At 49.3% G+C, this 22,306-nt stretch overlaps 1 protein-coding gene across 4 annotated transcripts in view; it reads right to left on the bottom strand.

Moving 5' to 3' along the window:
• LOC112217196 (AT-rich interactive domain-containing protein 1A) overlaps positions 1-22,306 on the bottom strand; it is a 73,874-nt gene that overhangs the window by 28,245 nt on the left and 23,323 nt on the right. For 2 of the 4 annotated variants that reach the window (XM_042300347.1, XM_042300350.1), the window contains exons 6-11: positions 9,429-9,581; positions 6,993-7,211; positions 5,675-5,775; positions 4,689-4,800; positions 3,660-3,722; positions 210-449 (exon numbers count right to left, since the gene is read on the bottom strand). In XM_042300347.1, coding sequence (XP_042156281.1) covers positions 210-449; positions 3,660-3,722; positions 4,689-4,800; positions 5,675-5,775; positions 6,993-7,211; positions 9,429-9,581 — 888 coding nt within the window. The remainder of the gene's footprint in view (positions 1-209; positions 450-3,659; positions 3,723-4,688; positions 4,801-5,674; positions 5,776-6,992; positions 7,212-9,428; positions 9,582-22,306) is intronic. The other 2 variants (XM_042300348.1, XM_042300349.1) reach the window with 2 other exon arrangements.

Below are 22,306 nucleotides of genomic sequence, written 5' to 3'. Positions count from 1 at the left end.
TAATTGAAATGGTGAAATCAACTGCTGTGCTCTGGACTAAAGGAAAATTTTGTTGGGGAGAAAAATTATTTTTAAAAGTTGAGAGGCCGCAGTGTTGAGCGTAGATGCGTTTGTGTTTTGCTAACATGCTCCCTTATGGTAAGAGGCAGTGGGCAGATCAATGTGTGTTGGTTGGCAGTTTGGGGTTTTAAATGTGTGAGTGGACTCACAGTCCTCAAACCTGGAGCGGCCCCTGTTGCGGCTGGGCTGGAGGGGCCCGCTGTCCTGGAGTCTGGAGTAGATGTTTAGCACCTTTGTCTTTCTCTCCTCCCTTTTTCGCTCCTTCTCCCTCATCCTGCGCTCCAGCCTCCCGGGCCTTCTCCTGGCCCCTGTGGAAGCCCAGCCTCGCTCCCCCCGACCAGGGCAACCAGGCTCCTCCTTCACTGGAACCCCCTGGTCTGGGCTGGGGCCTGGATGGGGACACAGAGATGGAGAATAATCTCATGGCATTGGGCAGATTTCAAAGCCCATCTGAGTCTGAGTGGTCATCATATTGCATTCATATCCCCATAAGCAGATCTATGAGAACTAACACTGTTTATGGTCAAGGTTTGGTACCTTCTTGTTTGTGGTACTCATTCACTGGTTATTGTATTTTCATGATGCTGACCCACTTAGTTTAATATTACTGTTGTGTGCCTAGTAGAGTTCCACAAAGCACTTTGAAAGTCAACATGCTAGGTGTTCTGCATTTGTGTACATATATCTTGCTACTTAAGAAATCACTTTGCAACCACTCCCCCAAACACACGTTCACCTCTTTGTCCTCCCTAAACATCCCAGTCACATCACATCTCCACTCCTCTGTTCTTTACACATCCTGACTGAAAGAGGGACCCTCCCTTCGGGAAACTTAACCACTCAGTCGATTTGGCACTGGCCACCAATTAGAAGTCCCATTATCTGCCAATGAAATGTCAGAATAATGCACTTCCTGGCCTGGAAGCGCAGGGACAACGAGTGCCATCAATGAAGACTCAAGGTACATCGAGGCTTGGATTGTGATTACAAGTTCCTTCTTTTAAAAAAAAACTATAGTAGTCATTCTTTACCATAAGTGTTACTTGTGTTACCACATAAAACAAATGAGTTTCAGGCATTTCAGCATTAGGATAGTGTTAGTTAGACATTACGATCGGGAGAAAGCTTGACCAACAGAGTGATAGGGTTCAAATCTATCTTTCATCAAAAACGTCACAGGCTGTCATCATATATAATTTATCGTGTTGAAAGGTCAGAGGTCAGCAGCTCAGATGGATATAGTCATGTCTCATTTGACAATCCGTCTTCCACCACAGTGAACACAATCACATCTCTACTTCAGTTTCTGTGTCGGGCACCATTCTCAATAACAAAGGCTTTTGGGCAGTAAAATACTGTCCACCGATACAACATTTTATTTGTGTGCAACATCAATCATGTTTAGATGATTTATTTAAATGAAATTGGAAGGACCAAGGAGATGTATAATACAAATGATATCATACTGTATAGAATGCATGCCTATACGCCATGAAAGTAGAAGGAACGGTGACAAAATGTTAGTTCAATTGCTATCTGAAATGATGCATTTGTGCAAGCGCTTTAACATCTTACATGAACACATTTCATCATATATTTATGTTCATTATTGGACAAGACCAACTAGACTGGTCATTTTAAACATAGCGACTCTGAGACATGCTTGATACAAAGTAAAAGCTTCATGAATAATTTGGTACCTTCCTTTCTGAAAGCTCCTATTCTAACATGGCCTAATCCGTGAATGCTGGGGAGTGATTACTGGTCAGTTCAAGCTGGAAACAAGACAGTGGCCTGCTTAGAAACCATCTAAAACACACAGACCAGGTTACCATACCAACAGAGCCATCTGAATCGTGGCAGATAGCTGGATTTGGCTGTATGTAGCCAAGTCAAATCCCCTCCCTGATCTCAAAAGGCCACCGAAGACAAAAAAAATAATCACACACCACCCCCCCTCTGGCCAGCTCTGCCCCTGAACACGAAAATACACACATCGACTGCCCCTCCACACAGAAACACCCCAACAGCCAGTCCACCAGGAAGAGGCAGGAAGGTTGGACTTGTATCTTTTTCTTTGTGTGTTTGAGAAAGGGATGAGCGTCAGTGAGACAATCAGTGCCATTCACCGATGCCACCCAGAGCCTCGACTCCTCTATCAGTCCAGAAGAAAGGCTGGAATAAAGGGAGGGGCGGAGGAAAAAGGCAAATCCGTACAGATTATTATTCATGGGGAGGGATTGGCCTTTTCAGGTCTCCTTTATTGGCCGGTTCATTTTCCAACACGTCATCCTCTCTATCAGCCGCTGACAAGTGCCAATCAAAGGGCCTGGATGAATCCAGGTTTGAAAAAGGGCAAGGAGGGAGAGAAAATGATGGTGGATTTTGGAGGAGACAATGGCCTCTGAGCCCACAGTGACAGTGGTTTAGAGACAATGGTGACACAGCTACATTGTCAGTGTGTGGTCCTCTGGGGCGGGGGTGGAGGAACACGACTAATCTCTACTCCAGTGTCTTTCCCTTCTCTTTCACCGGCCCTAATCTGTCCAGCTAGTGGCTCCCCGAAGCCTTCCGGAACAATCTACCAGGGTCAGTCCAGATTAGTCCTTTTTGTGGCCCCGGCTCATAACGATATTCACTTAGGGCACTAACGTCTTCAGTTACAGCTGAATGCTAAACTCTGGGGTAAACACAGGAGTGACCGGGCAGAATTGAAACAGTCATGCATTTGTACCTATGAATTAGTTATGACAGAGAGAGAGGGACAAAGACCTTATCAGAGAGCTCACTGGGGACAGACCACATAGCTTACTGACTTATCTTATTGCATGATGTTTCTGACGGGGTAAGTCGTTGGCCTAAGTGGCATTGGCCTGTATTCTGCCTATTGGTTCATGCACAGGTGGACATTATTTGGAACAAGCCACATTATAAAGCTATAAACCTGTTATAACAAATAACTACGACAACAGGGTCTGTATTTCACATTTGTCGTATATTCTTTATTTGGATGCATACTTTTAGGTCAAAATCCTTTTTGGATTCATAAATTCATACTGGAACGCCATGCTGTCACCCTACAATGCTGTCCCCATAGTGTCACATTGAGCCCTAACAGTTTCACTCTATGGACTACTTAGGGAGCTCTATTGAGAGTTTTAACTGTGCCGTTCCTCCGCTTGGAAACCCATTCTCACCTAACCTATGGCCACACAAAGCCATCCCACACACTGGGCACCTCTCAAAGGCTCGCTGAACCCGGGGCTGACCCCTCAGCGCCCTCCCCATGACCCTCTCCTGGGCTATGACCATGTCTTTGGACTCCCAGAGGTCATTGTGCACGAACACACAGACCATCACCAAGGATACCTGGGATGACATCTTGTTTTTTATGTGACAAGTTTGTTCTCGCAGAGCTGCAGTAAATAAGACCGTGTTTTGGGGTTTCGGGATGTTTAGGTCTCCACCACAACAAACGGCTGCCTTATGTCCAATGAGCATTATGAGCGTTCCATTGCAGGCGTGTAAAATAGAGGTAATAATACAGTGGGAAAACTTTACTATCCCACATTAAGACATCTCACTAAAATGTCACTCACCCCTGTCATTTAAGGTGGTAAGGGCCTGGCTGGTTTGGTCACTTCCCTCGGACTCCTCCCCATCTGTAAGTTAACATAGATGTAGTCATGTGACACAGCTCCTGGTATCTGACCAGGGAGTGTAAGCCAGCAGTCATGGTGTCCTGACATCAGACAACAAGCAGTGGAGCCAAGAGGACATGTTACATGTTACTGTGCCCTTGGTCATAGTTAACGGCTAAGTACGGTGGCCTTCATGCATGGCCGTTGAATCACAGGTACGACCACTGGGTTTATAATGGTGCTGTCACTGAGCCGCAACACGGCGAGCCACGGGCCATTAGGGCCAACATAACACAATGACTGATACAGGAGAGTCACTCAGCGTTAAAACACATGGTATGATCACAGGTGTGGTGAAATAGAGGAGAAAGTGATGAGAGGGAAGAGGGAAAAGGAGAAATTGAATGGGGAGAAAGTTTTAGCTCAAAAAGAGTGTCTCTGCTTCACAGAAGAGAGAGAAATGTGAAGGGGGTAAGTCAAACCCAATTGATCCTTCCTTTCTCTCTCTTCCCTTCCTGTGAAGCCTGTTTTCTCTGTGTTTCTGGTCCTACAGTACTTGCTCTGCCTTTGAACCCATTATTCATCAGTGTACACAAGACGGCCACACAGGAGAGCACCACTCTGCTCGCCAGCCGGCTCTACGGAGGATTATCAGGCTTAAATGTACCGGACGCAGAGAAACACGGCCAAACACAGCGGTGACAGTAAGAACACAATGGCTTTGAATAAGACCCGCTCTAGTATGGACAGAGGGGGCTTTTACAGAGACCAAACACTCATGTTAAGGACAGCCTCTTGTAGGTATTGACTGATTAAAGATAGCTGCTAAGGGTTTCCTGAGCTATATGCTTCGTTTCAGAGAGAAGGGTCGAATGCATAATATGCAGAGCAAGCTGAAGTACAACGATTAGGAAATCAAATCAATAAGGTTGTTAAGAGATCATGTTCCTTAAGTGTGGATGTGATAAGAGCTTTACGATGCAGTACCACAGCAGGACTCATCACATTGGGAACTGGTGGACCCGGATATGGTGCCTGATGGACTGGAATCACTGATCCATGACGATGGTGACCTGGAACCATCCTCGGTGTGGGACTGCTGAAAACACAAGCATAAAACCGCGACACGACGATCACATTATTCATTCTGACCTGTTTTCAAACCACATTGACCAATCAGGCATGACTATTACAAAAAAAACACATTATAACCACATAATGCGTGCCAATCCCGTACCAGCACACTAGACTCTAAACCTGTGGTGTAGTAGTGGTCCAGTATGCAAATAGCCTAACGTGAATCATGCCCCGGGTACTCAGAACCTTTCATTGTGGTTAGACAAAATCACAGGGGGCTTATAAGACACATTGAGCCTTTCAGAGAGCAGAGGAAGCTCTCTCCTCCATCATAAAGAGGAGATGAATAGTCGATCGCGTGGAGCACCTGCATCCATTCCACTGCACCCTGGCACTCGCAGCGCTGCGTTTACCCCCTGACCCCTCACCCCTGACCCTGTCTGATCCATCCCACCAGCGGTGCATCCTCCAAAAGAGTCCCCCCTGTATAGAGCCTCATCTAAGTGTGAGTGAGTGGTCTCCCCTTTGGATAGAGCAGTGGGCTGAGTGGAGCGTGGTGTAAATAGGCTGTCTGCTCTTTCAGTGGTACAGTCACCCTCCGGTGGCCTGTGACTGATTAACTACACACCTGCTGCACTACACGCTTCTCTCACTGTTGTTATAGTGTGTTTCAATTATCAACAACAATTTGGCTGCTTGATCTGGGATGGCAGTTACAAATTCACGCCAGTTCAAGTTTATACTGTAAATAGAGGTCTTTGTCTCAGTCAGTGTCTGTGTGTTTGTATAGTCTGTGTTTAAACAACAATGTACAATAGTCATTTAAGGAGACGGATGAAAGCCACAAGGGGGGTTGTTGTGAGGGGTAGTTTAGAGGTGGGCCTACAGACACTCACCATTGTGTGGGGACCCTGTCCCTGGACTTTGCCTGTGGCGACACACCTCTCAGACACACTGCCGTCTCCACAGCTGCCAGCTGTGAGGGGCTGCAGGACGCCTGACAACAACAACACACACACACATCCATCCATGCAGGCACGCACACACACACATCAATTTGAAGACACATACTGGATAGATCTTGTGTGCGTGTGCCAGCGTGCCCGATGCGCGTGGGTTTTCCTTTGTGTTTGAGTGCACCGATATGAGTAATGCCATGTATTAGTTCAAAGTATGGTTCCTAATCTCTCTGCAAATGCTGATATAAAAAGAGGGGGGAAAAAACATGGAGGAGCACCTGTCTCGCAGAAGCGTGCCAGGTGCAAACACAGAATGGGAAAACATTGTTCTGGAGACACACCTAGGAGGACAGACAGACAGACGAGCTCCCTGCAGTGTCTACATCTCCAGGCAGGCCACAGGGATACGTCACCGAGTGAAGAGGATTTAGTTTGATTCAATGACTGTATTCAAGGCCATTGCCAATTCAGAGGAGAATCATCACACTGAGCAATAGTACTGTCAATGTCATGGAAAACAAGTTACACATATTTTGTTTACCTATAAAACTACAATATGATGTGCTTATTTCCAACAGTTTGCTCATCGACCACTTGTGTTCCTTTTACCAATTTACGGGACGTTTGGTCAACTTTCTATGCCATTTCTTGCATCACCCAGAGTGATGTGCGCGTGCCGCACAGACACAATCACATCCAGATTGTGCCATTGTTAAACGAGATACTTTTGTGTGTCTGGGCTGAGGTCTCCAGGTTAATGATAAACGCGAGGCGGTTTGATCTTTATTAATATGGCATATCATATCCCAATAAAAATGCTCTGCCAAAGCCAGAAATGAGCCTCCATATCTTTATGGCCTTTCAGTTAAGAGCCTGCAGCAGCATGCCTGGGAGCAGATGAGAGGCGGTTCACACTGTAAAGACATTACTCTCAAGGCCGGCCAACTAACGGCAGGCACACACCCATAACGCTGCTTGGTATTCCCCTGTCCAGCCTATTCTACAGAATTCTCCTCTGTCTGGATTTTCCCTGTTGTGAAATCAACGGTTTTTCCGTTTCTATCAAAGGTCATAGCCTGGCTCATTGTAACTGATGTTACAGAAACTGTTGAAGGAGGGAGTTTTCATCTAATCTTATTGAGACAATGTCTCAAACACAGTGTGTATATAAAGACATGTGTCAGTCCAATCACATTCACTGACACGCAAATAAAGCACAGACTGGGTTGGGTGTTGAGTTGTAAATCAGGGATACCTGTAGTATACAGCGTTGGACTAAGAGGTCTTCTGGCTCGGAGCGCCGCTGTGTGGCCTGTTGTTCCGTCTTCTGTTGGGGAGTACATGTCCTGACCAGCGAGCCAGTGGGGCTCCACAGGGTCCGACCGGTCCAGGAGCAGGAGCTGCACACGGGACAGGGAGCCCAGGTCCCCTGAGTCACAGCCCACTGTCAGAGCAGCCAGGCCTGGGGACATCTCTGCAGAGGTGGCATACAGTATACAGGACAACTGAAGCATTACGTGAAACAGCAGATCCAACACATCAGAACTAAAGCATTAAAAATGGACTAACGGAGTCCATGGCATTAGTCAGTCCATCTACTAACTCATTTAATTTTCTTTCTTGACATTTAGCAGACACTCTTATCCAGAGAACATACATATATTTTCATGCTGATCCCCTGTGGGATGCAAACCCACAACCCTGGTGTTGCAAGAGACATGCTCTACCAATTGAGCTACAAGGGACTCAACAAATAATACATTAGTCAGGACCAGATCACAGGGACCCCTGGATAACCAGGGATAGGCCAGAGATAGCCTCTCTGAACCAGATTAGAGGTAGAGGAAATAGTCCTGTTGTATGGATCAGTGAGGTGTGTGTGCAAATATGACTGACAACCCTCCAGCTCCACCCCCCCAGTCCTAGGCTCCAAAGTTCTCTGTCACGGCCAATTAAAAGGGGATCAGTAAGAGTGTGGGCTCCCTGCCCATGCAAATCCTCGACCCACGCCGTCCAGGCAGAGAGCAGGGTGTGGAGCTGCTGTTCCCTGGGAGGGGATTTCACACAGCTGCTGGGCTGGAGCTGCCTCATATCACGCTCCGCTGCAAGTCAACCCTGCTTCTCCTGTCAATGCAATCTCAGTCCCACCATCTCACAGCCATAGTGGAATGCATTGTGTTTTATAGCGCGTAAAAAGTATCACATCTGGATAGTTTTCTTGCTGTTAAGTACAGTACAGCTTTTTTTACAGTATGTCCTTTGAGCGACTAACTTTTAGAGACTTTGAGCGACTTGAAATGAATTCCACCTAGATCAGGGGAAGACAACCCTGTTCCTGGAGTGATGGAGGTACTGCAGGATGATGTTCCAACTAGGCACCACACCTGACCAACCGAGCTAATTCCTCAGTTCAGTGATTCCCTACATTCAACACACCTGGTGCCTGTGGACCTCTAGGACCAGGGTTGCCTACCCCTATCATAGGGAATGCTCCTGCCTCCACAATGTGTTGCGTGGGTCTCTGGGTGTGTTTCTGTTTGTCAGGTAAACCCCTTCAGGTGAGAACAAAAGGGAACTGGCTGTCTGATTGATGAAGGAGTTGTGGTGAAGGAAGTCCCGTGGTGAAACACATTGTGATGACACACTTTCAGTTAGGCTGGGAGTTAACCCCCTCATTAGCCATGAGAATGCAACCCATTGTAAAGACACACTGTTATAGATAACAGGGGTCTAACCCAGTGATTAAAGTGTTAACTAGCTATACTGCCACCCAGACGGAGAGTGGACATACACACTTAGATGCCTGTGAGTCAGTAGCAAAGTTTAAGAGGTCAGTCAGTTTAAGACAGTTTTACATGTATTTGCTTTCCAGGCTCTATACTGATAATAGATGTCTATATTTGTCAATTGAGGAAGATGTTACACCACTGACATGATCCCACCACATCCTCAGGGCAAAGGTCATGGAGGTCAGACGGAGGTTCAGGTCAGGTTAAACATCCTAAACACCTTGTCAGGGATTAGAGGGGATGAGAGAAGCTTGAGGAAGTCCTCAGTGAGTGAGAAAATCACTGTCTGCGTTGGGTAATGTTCCACTTCACAGCTCACTGAACTGACCAACCTCAGGAGACACACACACAGACACACACGCATTTACTGTACACAGACAAAGACATGACACACTGTTCCACAACAGAGAGCTGAGATACACACATCACCGTCACACCCCAGTCCATTACATTAGAGAGGCTGAGGAAGGAGAGCATGTCTCATTAATGGTGTTCAGACAAACATGGCCACAACAACAACAACAAATAGGAAAAAGATAATCAGGTGCCGTGACCTTTGCATTGACATAACTGTCTAAATAATGCAAATTCATTTTAAAACCATAGACTGCCCAGGTAGAAACAACTCTAAACATCAGGTACATTCTACAAGTAGCTGGTTAAGCATTCACTTGCTCTAAAAAAAAATTACGGTTAATTCACCAACTTTGACACAAAGTAAAAAGCCAACGGCATACAACAAAGCTCTTCTATTCCAAGTGTCTACAGTTAGAGGAGCACATGTTTGACATAAATATAGAGCACGTTTCTGATGTAATCATTTTGTAGACCCTTGACAGGTGTGACATCAGTGGTATTTTATACGATCTGCTGGACATAATGTGGGTGTACAGGACCTGTACCAGGTGGGCTGCAGTCTGCTGGGCTGAGTGGCTGGTCTAAGGACAGACAGGAGCCGGTCCGCGGGGCGATGGCTTCCAGTTCATCAAACACATGGGACTGGCTAGAGCTGACCTGAGAACAGCGGGACCAGGAGGACACTGTGTCACTGCCACCTGAAACAGCACAAGCAGGTTGGGCATATCACATAGAGAACATACTACTGTACTGTGTTACATGATGCAATAGAAATGGAGGATTGGGTTACAAATAGAGGATCTGTTCCGAGCAGAACCCCTATTTATTTATTTACAGTGTTCCGACCAGCATAATAAAGTTCTGAACCGGTTCGAACCTGTCACGCCTTGGTCTTAGTATTTTCTGTTTTCTTTCTTTATTTGGCCAGGCCAGGGTGTGACATGGGTTATTTTGTGGTGTGTTTTTGTATTGGGGTTTTAGTAGGTATTGGGATTGTGGCTGAGTAGGGTTGTCTAGGAAAGTCTATGGCTGCCTGAGGCGGTTCTCAATCAGAGTCAGGTGATTATCGTTGTCTGATTGGGAACCATATTTAGGCAGCCTGGCTTTCACTGTGTGTTTGTGGGTGATTGTTCCTGTCTCTGTGTTAGTTGTCACCAGATAGGCTCAGTCACTTTGGTTTTTTCTTTTTTCTTTGTTTTGGAAGAGAAGAGAACGAGCGCCATTCTCCTTGCGGAGATGGTGCAAAATACATCAACACGGTCGGTCCCTGGGATTGGGCTGGCCAACACGATTCGGTTTGCTTGGAAGGAAAAGGAGTTGGAGCCTTTAGGACGGGAAACTTTTGGAAGGATAATATTGATGGGGATTCTAAAGCTGACGGTGAAGGACGTGTTTTGTTTCCAAGGCAACTCGTTGGAGGGAGCATACGACGTGGCACTATATACAGAGGAGAAACACGATGAAATCCTGAGAATAGCAGGATCAGTGGGAGTTGAGAGGCCGATGAGCCACTATGAAATAACAAGCCTGGCGAAGAACAACTTTAGGGTTGTAACTGTCAACATTTACAACCCTTACGTTAAGGACGAAGAGGTGAGGGCCTTTCTGGGGAGATACATGGATAATGTCTCCTCAGCAAGGCACCTCAAAGACTCCCTTGGGTTTTGGAATGGGAGGAGAGGCTTCCAGGCCCTCCTCAGGGAGGACCCAAAGGGACATGGTGGCTACCTCCATCCTCCTGCTATGTTCTCCCTAGGGGCTGACAGGGGGACGTTGTTTTATGCACGTCAGCCCCCATTTTGCAGGCGCTGTATGGCCTACGGCCACATATTCGCTTCGTGCAGCGCAAGAAAATGCAGATTTTGTGGATCTGAGGAACACGAGGCGAGGGATTGTGACAAGCCTAAGGCGTGCCACGGGTGTGGCTCGTCAGCACACCTGTGGCGGGGGTGCCCAGCCCGTCAGAGGTCATAAGCGTCTGCGGCTGGGGGGGGGAGCAGGAGCGGGGAATGGGGGAAGAAGAGGAGGGGAGGAAGCACGCCTCATGACCTCAAATTTGATTTGTCACATACACATGGTTAGCAGATGTTAATGCGAGTGTAGCGAAATGCTTGTGCTTCTAGTTCCGACAATGCAGTAATAACCAACAAGTAATCTAACTAACAATTCCAAAAAACTACTGTCTTATACACAGTGTAAGGGGATAAAGAATATGTACATAAGGATATATGAATGAGTGATGGTACAGAGCAGCATAGGCAAGATACAGTAGATGGTATCGAGTACAGTATATACATATGAGATGAGTATGTAAACAAAGTGGCATAGTTAAACAAAGTGGCATAGTTAAAGTGGCTAGTGATACATGTATTACATAAGGATGCAGTCGATGATATAGAGTACAGTATATACGTATGCATATGAGATGAATAATGTAGGGTAAGTAACATTATATAAGGTAGCATTGTTTAAAGTGGCTAGTGATATTTACATCATTTCCCATCAATTCCCATTATTAAAGTGGCTGGAGTTGAGTCAGTGTCAGTGTGTTGGCAGCAGCCACTAAATGTTAGTGGTGGCTGTTTAACAGTCTGATGGCCTTGAGATAGAAGCTGTTTTTCAGTCTCTCGGTCCCAGCTTTGATGCACCTGTACTGACCTCGCCTTCTGGATGATAGCGGGGTGAACAGGCAGTGGCTCGGGTGGTTGATGTCCTTGATGATCTTTATGGCCTTCCTGTAACATCGGGTGGTGTAGGTGTCCTGGAGGGCAGGTAGTTTGCACCCGGTGATGCGTTGTGAAGACCTCACTACCCTCTGGAGAGCCTTACGGTTGTGGGCGGAGCAGTTGCCGTACCAGGCAGTGATACAGCCCGCCAGGATGCTCTCGATTGTGCATCTGTAGAAGTTTGTGAGTGCTTTTGGTGACAAGCTGAATTTCTTCAGCCTCCTGAGGTTGAAGAGGCGCTGCTGCGCCTTCTTCACGATGCTGTCTGTGTGAGTGGACCAATTCAGTTTGTCTGTGATGTGTATGCCGAGGAACTTAAAACTTGCTACCCTCTCCACTACTGTTCCATCGATGTGGATAGGGGGGTGTTCCCTCTGCTGTTTCCTGAAGTCCACAATCATCTCCTTAGTTTTGTTGACGTTGAGTGTGAGGTTATTTTCCTGACACCACACTCCAAGGGCCCTCACCTCCTCCCTGTAGGCCGTCTCGTCGTTGTTGGTAATCAAGCCTACCACTGTTGTGTCGTCCGCAAACTTGATGATTGAGTTGGAGGCGTGCGTGGCCACGCAGTCGTGGGTGAACAGGGAGTACAGGAGAGGGCTCAGAACGCACCCTTGTGGGGCCCCAGTGTTGAGGATCAGCGGGGTGGAGATGTTGTTGCCTACCCTCACCACCTGGGGGCAGCCCGTCAGGAAGTCCAGTACCCAGTTGCACAGGGCGGGGTCGAGACCCAGGGTCTCGAGCTTGATGACGAGCTTGGAGGGTACTATGCTGTTGAATGCCGAGCTGTAGTCGATGAACAGCATTCTCACATAGGTATTCCTCTTGTCCAGATGGGTTAGGGCAGTGTGCATTGTGGTTGAGATTGCATCGTCTGTGGACCTATTTGGGCGGAAAGCAAATTGGAGTGGGTCTAGGGTGTCAGGTAGGGTGGAGGTGATATGGTCCTTGACTAGTCTCTCAAAGCACTTCATGATGACGGAAGTGAGTGCTACGGGGCGGTAGTCGTTTAGCTCAGTTACCTTAGCTTTCTTGGGAACAGGAACAATGGAGGCCCTCTTGAAGCATGTGGGAACAGCAGACTGGTATAGGGATTGATTGAATATGTCCGTAAACACACCGGCCAGCTGGTCTGCGCATGCTCTGAGGGCGCGGCTGGGGATGCCGTCTGGGCCTGCAGCCTTGCGAGGGTTAACACGTTTAAATGTCTTACTCACCTCGGCTGCAGTGAAGGAGAGTCCGCATGTTTTCGTTGCAGGCCATGTCAATGGCACTGTATTGTCCTCAAAGCGGGCAAAAAGTTATTTAGTCTGCCTGGGAGCAAGACATCCTGGTCCGTGACTGGGCTGGATTTCTTCTTGTAGTCCGTGATTGACTGTAGACCCTGCCACATGCCTCTTGTGTCTGAGCCGTTGAATTGAGATTCTACTTTGTCTCTGTACTGACGCTTAGCTTGTTTGATAGCCTTGCGGAGGGAATAGCTGCACTGTTTGTATTCGGTCATGTTACCAGTCACCTTGCCCTGATTAAAAGCAGTGGTTCGCGCTTTCAGTTTCACGCGAATGCTGCCATCAATCCACGGTTTCTGGTTAGGGAATGTTTTAATCGTTGCTATGGGAACAACATCTTCAACGCACGTTCTAATGAACTCGCACACCGAATCAGCGTATTCGTCAATATTGTTATCTGACGCAATACGAAACATATCCCAGTCCACGTGATGGAAGCAGTCTTGGAGTGTGGAGTCAGCTTGGTCGGACCAGAGGGGAAGGCCGCAAGGAAGGAGGAGGAGCAAGAAGTGGCAGATGGAAGAGAGAAGGAAACAGAAGGCACGGGAGTAGGAGAACCAGGAAAAGCTGCGGAAGAAGGCAACCGAGTGGAGGAGCATGAGAGAGAAGAAAGCGAGGGAGGAGTGTTGGAGAAGGAGACGGTGGAAGAGCAAGTGGACTGGGGGGAAAGTGCCCTGGTGGAAGAGATGAGGGGTATGGTGGAGGAGCTGGCGGGGGAGGGTGGTATCTCTCCACTGCCGCCATCACCAAAGAAGAGAATGAAGAGGGAGGGTGCGATTGGCCGACAGTGAGAGGGAGGGGATGGCCAAGAGAGTGATGGGGGTGGGAAAAACCTCTGGGTTGCTGCTGGTTTCCCCAGGCCCTCAAATTCTGTTGGATGGGGACACACCTAACAAGACTCAAGACTGGGTACAGGAGGAGGTGGGGAGTTTTTGTTTGGGGACTCAGCCTCCCGATTTTTTCCAAACCAGCTGCAGCACTGGGGAGGGGGAGGAGTGTGGGGGTAGACCCAGGGTGCAGGGCACCCCGGAGCCAAACACTATTCCTGCATCCTGGGTTGGTGAGATGGAGGAAGAGGGGGGGGATGTCGGGAGTACAGATGGTGTTCTCACCGGTAGATATGGAGCAGGGGAGCATCGGGTGAGTCTCCTGTTTTTGTTTTTTTCCGTCTGGGTTTAGAATTTGAGTGTATTACATGTTTTTATTTTATTATTTCATGGGGTCAAATTTTACTTTTGTTAGTTTAAATGTTATGGGTTTAAGGGATTTTGTTAAGAGGAAGGCGGTTTTTAGTTATTTGGAGGGTGTGGGGTTTGATTTTTGTTTTTTACAGGAGGTTCACCTGAGGGATGGAGGGGATGTTAGTAGGTTTAAGAGGGAGTGGGACAAGGGGGAGTCGGTTTGGGGTATTGGGGGGGTGCACTCATCGGCGGTAGGGATTTTGTGTGGGCACAGGGAGGTAAAAGTGGAGGATTCTTTTGTGGTAATGCAGGGGAGGGTTATAGGGGTGGATGTCACGATAAGGGATTGTAAATTTAGATTAGTGGTGGTGTATGGGCCACAGGTGGTGGCAGACAGGAGGGAGATGGTGGACTGTCTGACGCCCCTGTGTGTCACAAATAGGAAATTAGTGATAGGGGGGGATTTTAATACAGATTTAGGAATAGGGGGGGATAGCAGCGCAGGCGCCATTACCGGGCTAATGGCTTGCCATGGTCTGGTTGATGGTGGTCTGCACACTACTCCAAAAATGTCCGGTCCTACATGGTGCAACTCCAGGGAGGTTGAGCGGAGGCTCGACTATATTTTTGTACCCAGCTCTTTGGGTAAGTTGTCTGGGCGGCTGTTGCCTGTTTTCTTTTCGGATCACGACGGGGTGCTCCTGCAGGTGGGGTCGCCAGTCTGCCTCTTTGGTAGGGGGTACTGGAAGTTAGATCGGGATGTGCTGGAGGAGCAGGCTTTTGTTGACGGGTTTTATGGTTTCTTTTGGAGGCTTGAAGGCCTCCGGTCCATGTGCGAGGGGGTGTTAGAGTGGTGGGAATTAGTTAAGGGGAGGATTAGGGCTTTTATAATAGGGTATTGCAAGAGGAAAAAAAGGGAGGAGAGGAGGGAGGTGGATCTTATCCAAAGGTTAATTGAACTCGAGTACGAGGCAGGCAACCTCGGCGGGTCGTTTGACTGGGAGAGATCTGCAACCCTAAAGGCTGATGGAGGCCCAGATCTCACTAGAAGAGGTTGAGAGCGCTCTTAGGAGGATGGGAAAAGGGAAGGTGCCTGGGATGGATGGGCTGCCGGCTGAGTTTTATCTCAAGTTTTGGGGTATACTTGGACCAGTGGTCCTCGAAGTCTTGAAGGCCATCCTTGAGACGGGGGTCCCGGGGGGATCAATGGCTGTTGGTGTGCTGTCACTTTTATATAAGAAGGGGAAGTAACAGACCTTGGCAACTGGCGGCCGTTGACCATGCTGTGTGTAGATTACAAGCTACTTGCAAAGGTTTTAGCAGACCGGTTGCGCACAGCCCTTCCCTACGTCGTCCATGAGGATCAGACGTGCGGGGTAGAGGGCCGCTCTATTAGATGGAACCTACAGTTAATCAGGGACTCCATCGCTTGGGTTGAAGATAGAGGACTGCCTTTAATGGTAGCAGCGCTAGATCAGGCGAAAGCCTTTGATCGCGTGAATAGATCCTTTTTATTCAGTGTTAGGTCGATTAGGATTTGGGGAGAAGTTCATAGGATGGATTCGTACATTATATGTCGGAGCGGGGTGCCGAGTTAGTGTAAATAGTCACTTGGGTGACGTTTTTGACCTCTCGTCTGGGGTCAGGCAGGGGTGCCCACTCTCGGCTCTCCTCTTCATTCTGTACATGGAGCCTCTGGGGGCTGCCATTAGGGCAGACACAGGGGTGGAAGGCTTGTTGATCCCTGGAAGTGGTGGGCTGCGTGTTAAGATGACGCAGTACGCCGACGACACTTCCTTGCTGCTGTGCAAGGACTCATGCCTGACAAGGTCCCTTGCCATCTTTGGGGATTATACCCGAGCGTCGGGAGCAGTTCTGAACCATGCAAAGTCTTCCGTCAAGTTTTTCGGAAGATGGCGCGGTAGAACGGATGTGCCCGGGGGGTTCTCTCTCTGAGGGGGACCTGAGGATTCTCGGGGTCCATTTTGAGACCTCCGGCTCAGCGACGCTAAACTGGAACATGCGTATCGCAGTGGTAAAGAGGAAGCTAGCAATGTGGAAGGCTAGGTATTTGTCTTTTATGGGCAAAGTCCTGGTCCTAAAGGTGGATGTGTTGCCGTCTCTTTTGTATTTGCCGTACATCTACCCATCTACCCATCTAGTGAGGCTTGTGTTTCAGTTCATGTGGAGTGGCAGGTGCAAGTGGGTCGCCAGGGCACGCATGCTCTGTCCCATCGGGGAGGGAGGTAGTGGGGGTACCACATTTCCCCCTCAAGCTGGACGCAATTTTTGTTTCTTTCTTGTTAACGGAGCTTGCTCATCCAGTGATACACCCGTCCGGTTACCTCCTGCGGGTGTTCTTCTCGTATCAGGCGAGAAGCGTAATGGTGTGGTCTAACACGGGTCCTCGGGCGGAACAGCTGCCGTGGCACTTTGGTCATGCGGCCAAGTGGCTGCGTGCACACCCTGAGGTTGAAGTTGCCTGAGTAGGTTTAGATCACAGGCACCTGTACGAGGAGGTCAGAAAGGCAGGGAGTCTGTAGTGGGCATCTCTGAATTGGTCTGGGAGGGAGTGCAGGCGCGGGGTCTGGACAACAGGCTCAAGGACCTGAATTGGTTGAGCCTCCATAAGTGCTTGCCGGTACGTTCCATCATGTACCGGTATAGTTTGGTGCAATCCCCACCTGTCCAAGATCCTCTTGTGGCATGGAGGAGACTGTGCGCCATGTCTTTTGGGACTGTGCCTTTGCCGGAGTAGTATGGGCTAGGGCACCGGTGTTGTTAGGTTTGGTAAGGGGGATTTTGTATTGACGTGGGCCAGGTTAGAGAGAGGTGTAGGGAGAGCGAGAGGGACGGATAGGGACAGGTTTCTGCTCTGGCTTCTCATGAGTCTCTTTAAACGGGGGCTGTGGGAAGCCAGGCAGAACATGATGAAGACAGGGAGAGATTGGGGGGGGGTGGAAGGGATAGTGAGGAGGGTGGAAGGAGATTTGAGGGGAGGATGAAGAGGGAGGAGAGGAAGTGGGGGCAGCATGCTGCTCGGGAGAGGTGGAAGGGGGGTTTAGGGCTGGGTGTCATTTAGATTTGTAAGGGGATAGATTAGGGACGGGGAGATAGGGAAAGGTAGTTTGTAGGGTGACTGGGAGGGAAGATGCTCCCCTGAGGTTTTGTTGGAGTATGTATGAAAATTATGAGTTGTAAAGAATGAATGGTATTGAAGGTAATAAATTATTTTTTATAAAAAAAAATAGGCTGTATAGGTTTTCACGTTCCGTTTGTTGTTTTGTAGATTTAGTTATTTCATGTATCGTTCATTTTCAATTAAAGAACATGAGTAACCACCACGCTGCATTTTGGTCCGCTTCTCCTTCTATGGAAGAAAGCCGTTACAGAATCACCCACCACACCAGGACCAAGCAGCGTGGTGACAGGCAGCGACAGCAGAAGCAGCGAAAGGAGGAATGGATATGGGAAGACGTTTTGGATGGCAAGGGTTGTTACACTTGGGAGGAGATACTGGCTGGAAGAGATCGCCTCCCATGGGAACAGGTGGAGGCACTTAGGAGAGCAGAGGCAGCCGGAGAGAGGAGCCGACGATACGAGGGAACACAGTTGGCAAGGAAACCCGAAAGTCAGCCCCAAAAATTTCTTGGGGGGGGGGGGCTCAGGGAGAGTGTGGCAGAGTCAGGGTTCAAACCTGAGCCAACTCCCCCTGTTTATCGTGAGGAGCAGCGATCACAGGACTTCTGGACATGGGAGGAGATATTGGACGGAAAAGGACCCTGGACACAGCCTGGTGAATATCGACGCCCCAAAGAAGAACTGGAGGCGGCGAAAGCGGAGAGGCGCTGGTATGAAGAGGCAGCACGGCGACGCGGATGGAAGCCCGAGAGTCAGCCCCAAAAATGTATTGGGGGGGCTCACAGGGAGTATGGTTACGCCAGGTAGGAGACCTGCGCAAACTTCCTGTGCTTACCGGGGGGGCTAAAGAGACCGGGCAGGCACCGTGTTATGCTGTGGAGCGCACGGTGTCTCCAGTGCAGGTGCATAGCCCGGTGCGGTACATACCAGCTCTTCGTATTGGCCAGTCTAGAGTGGGCATCGAGCCAGGTAAGGTTGGGCAGGCTCGGTGCTCAAGAGCTCCAATGTGCCTGTACGGTCCGGTCTATCCAGTGCCACCTCCACACATCAGTCCTCCGGTGGCAGCTCCTCGCACCAGGCTTCCTGTGCATGTCCTCGGCCTAGTACCGCCAGTGCCAGCACCACGCACCAGGCCTTCAGTGCGCCTCGCCTGTTCAGCGCTGTCAGAGCCTTTCTCCTCTCCAGCGCTGTCGGAGTCTCCCGCCTGTTTAGCGCTGCCAGAGCTTTCCTCCTCTCCAGCGCTGCCGGAGTCTCCCGCCTGTTTAGCGCTGCCAGAGTCTCCCGCCTGTTTAGCGCTGCCAGAGTCTTCCTCCTCTCCAGCGCTGCCAGAGTCTCCTGCCTGTTCAGCGCAGCCAGAGCTGCTAGCCTGCATGGAGCAGCCAGAGCTGCCAGTCTGCATGGAGCAGCCAGAGCTGCCAGTCTGCATGGAGCAGCCTGAGCTGCCAGTCTGCATGGAGCAGCCAGAGCTGCCAGTCTGCATGGAGCAGCCAGAGCTGCCAGTCTGCATGGAGCAGCCAGAGCTGCCAGTCTGCATGGAGCAGCCAGAGCTGCCAGTCTGCATAGAGCAGCCAGAGCTGCCAGTCTGCATGGAGCAGCCAGAGCTGCCAGTCTGCATGGAGCAGCCAGAGCTGTCAGTCTGCATGGAGCAGCCAGAGCCACCAGTCAGCCAGGATCTGCCAGTCAGCCAGGATCTTCCAGATCCGCCAGTCAGCCAGGATCTTCCAGATCCGCCAGTCAGCCAGGATCTTCCAGATCCGCCAGTCAGCCAGGATTCGCCAATCAGCCAGGATCTGCCAGAACCACCAGATAGCCAGGATCTGCCAGAGCCTACTACCTGCCTGAGCTTCCTCTCAGTACTGGGCTTCCTCTCAGTGCCGGGCTTCCCCTCAGTGCCGGGCTTCCCCTCAGTGCCGAGCTTCCCCTCAGTGCCGAGCTTCCCCTCAGTGCCGAGCTTCCCCTCAGTGCCGAGCTACCCCTCAGTGCCGAGCTACCCCTCAGTGCCGAGCTACCCCTCAGTGCCGAGCTACCCCTCAGTGCCGAGCTACCCCTCAGTGCCGAGCTACCCCTCAGTCCCGAGCTTCCCCTCAGTCCCGAGCTTCCCCTCAGTCCCGAGCTTCCCCTCAGTCCAGTGGGGTCCTTGGTGAGGGTTATTAGGCCAAGGTCGGCGGTGAGGGTCGCCAATCAAAGGACGCGTTACAGGGGGACTAAGACTTGGTTGGAGTGGGGTCCACGTCCCGAGCCGGAGCCGCCACCGTGGACAGACGCCCACCCGGACCCTCCCCTATGGGTTTAGGTGTGCGGCCGGGTGTCCGCACCTTGGGGGGTTCTGTCACGCCTTGGTCTTAGTATTTTGTGTTTTCTTTCTTTATTTGGTCAGGCCAGGGTGTGACATGGGTTATTTTGTGGTGTGTTTTTGTATTGGGGTTTTGGTAGGTATTGGGATTGTGGCTGAGTAGGGTTGTCTAGGAAAGTCTATGGCTGCCTGAGGCGGTTCTCAATCAGAGTCAGGTGATTATCGTTGTCTCTGATTGGGAACCATATTTAGATAGCCCGGGTTTCACTGTGTGTTTGTGGGTGATTGTTCCTGTCTCTGTGTTTGTTGTCACAAGATAGGCTGTATAGGTTTTCACGTTCCGTTTGTTGTTTTGTAGATTTAGTTATTTCATGTATCGTTCATTTTCAATTAAAGAACATGAGTAACCACCACGCTGCATTTTGGTCCGCTTCTCCTTCGACGGAAGAAAGCCGTTACAGAACCCCCAAAAAGTTAATTTTCCTTCTTTTTTTACCCTGTGAAATCAACATCGTTCTTTCATTTAGTCCACCAAGAAACTTGGGCAGAGCAGCTTGCTTTAGAACGTGTAAACTAGTTGTTTTCATGTTTGAGAACAAATAAGTGCAGGCGAGAGATGTGACTGAAATTTTACGGGTGGGGTGAGAGCAAGAGAGAGGGGTGGATGTGGAGGGGGCTTGGCTTGAAGTGCAAAGCATCATGACATGATGTGAATTGGAATATGTTTATGCTATTACTAGCATCATGACTTCACTGAATTACAGAATTACAATATATATTAGACATTAGGGGGAAAAAATGTGATCAAAAATGTACATTATTACATTATTAACTGGTTCAAGATTTAAAAGTAACGGTTCTGTTCTGCAACACTAGAGATCACTTTCTTTCCTGGTTCCGTTTCCATTCCTCTAAAAGAAAAATGGGTTTTCGCTGCTCCCTGAACTGGTTCCAACACCTGGTTGTAACTCAAGTAGTGCCTGACTGCCTGTCCCCTCTAGGCTTCACAGAGACGGCTCGGTATCATACCCATGCACACACAACAAACACACACTTCACCCAGACACCCAACAAACTCCCACTCCTTCTTGCCCTGAGCCAGTGTCATCAACCCTCCACCCCCACCACCAAACCAGGACCTCCACGGGAGAGGATGCCCCCCCAGGTGGAGTCTGTGTCAGCCTACACAGAGCCAGTCAGACCCTGGGGCTACGGGAGATGGTACTATACACACAGGAGCCACGCTCTCCCTCTAAGCCCTCATTACCACATACCTCACTCACAGGACAGGCCAAACGTCCGCCCTTAAATCACTCTTTACTTGACTCTTCTCAAAACACACCTGTTTTCTTTGCCTTTTTTTGTAACGGTAACTGAAAATGGTGTGCTGAGGGTTTCTGTCATGATGACAGCCTTAGAGAATGAGCTCTTCTTCTTTCGTATGGACATGTAAAACAGATAGCAGACACACATAATATATACACACGCAAATAAAGAACACACAAACTCAGCTCCTTTACGTCTGACGGCACGCACACACACACACACACACACACACACACACACACACACACACACACACACCATTGTGCATTCCAGTGCCTCGGCTCTCTACTCAGAGAGACAATGGAGGGACTTGACTTGACACTTTAAAGCATATTGCTGCTGTCAAGTCAGCCGTCATTCTGAGGAGTGCTACGGAGTCGGGACTGTGGTGTTGGTGGATAGGGGGGCGGGGGCAAGGCCAGGCAGGGCAGGAAGGAGTCAGCCAAGACAAGGTTCCTCTGTGTCCCCATGTACCCCCCCTGTCCCCCCACTCTGGCCACACCGTGGGGCTGAAAGGCTGGGTGGTGTCCTGGGTCTGGGTGGTGGAGAGGCCAGGCCAGGGCACCACAATAGGCCAGCGTCCCGCTCCATTGTCAAGGACAGTTACACTCTGGAGATGATGCTCAATGAGGGGTCGCCTTGGGGTCACCCTCTGATTGTTGGGCCCTGGCGTGGGGACCTGAAAGGGAGCTGAGGGGAGCACACAAAGAGAGGACCCCATCTGAAAAGGACTGCAGAGGGGTGAGGGGTTCCTGCACACCAAATACACCCACACGAGAGGGATCATTAGCCTGTATAACACTCTGCCCAAGACATTGACATCCCCAACTATGGGAATGAAATTGAGCAAATTCAGCAACATTTCTATTTTGTTCTCACATACATTATAGTGTCGATATTTTAATATGGAAAAAATAACAAACTTCATCTTATATATTGAATATAAACTCAGCAAAAAAGAAACGTCCTCTCATTGTCAACTGTGTTGATTTTCAGAAAACGTATATTGTAAATATTTGTATGAACATAACAAGATTCAACAACTGAGACATAAACTGAACAAGTTCCACAGACGTGACTAACATAAATGGAATAATGTGTCCCTAAACAAAGGGGGGGGTCAAAATCAAAAGTAACAGTGTGGTCACCAGCTGCATTAAAGTACTGAAGTGCATCTCCTCTTCATGGACTGCACCAGATTTGCCAGTTCTTGCTGTGAGATGTTACCCCACTCTTCCACCAAGGCACCTGCAAGTTCCGTGACATTTCTAGGGGGAATGGCCCTAGCCCTCACCCTCCGATCCAACAGGTCCCAGATGTGCTGGGCTCTTCACTGGCCATGGCAGAACACTGACATTCCTGTCTTGCAAGAAATCACACACAGAACGAGCAGTATGGCTGGTGGCATTGTTATGCTGGAGGGTCATGTCAGGATGAGCCTGCAGGAAGGGTACCACATGAGGGAGG

The sequence above is a fragment of the Oncorhynchus tshawytscha genome, linkage group LG17 (genome assembly GCF_018296145.1).
Source record: "Oncorhynchus tshawytscha isolate Ot180627B linkage group LG17, Otsh_v2.0, whole genome shotgun sequence".
NCBI lineage: Eukaryota > Metazoa > Chordata > Actinopteri > Salmoniformes > Salmonidae > Oncorhynchus > Oncorhynchus tshawytscha.
This window is presented reverse-complemented; position numbering and strand designations above follow the sequence as displayed.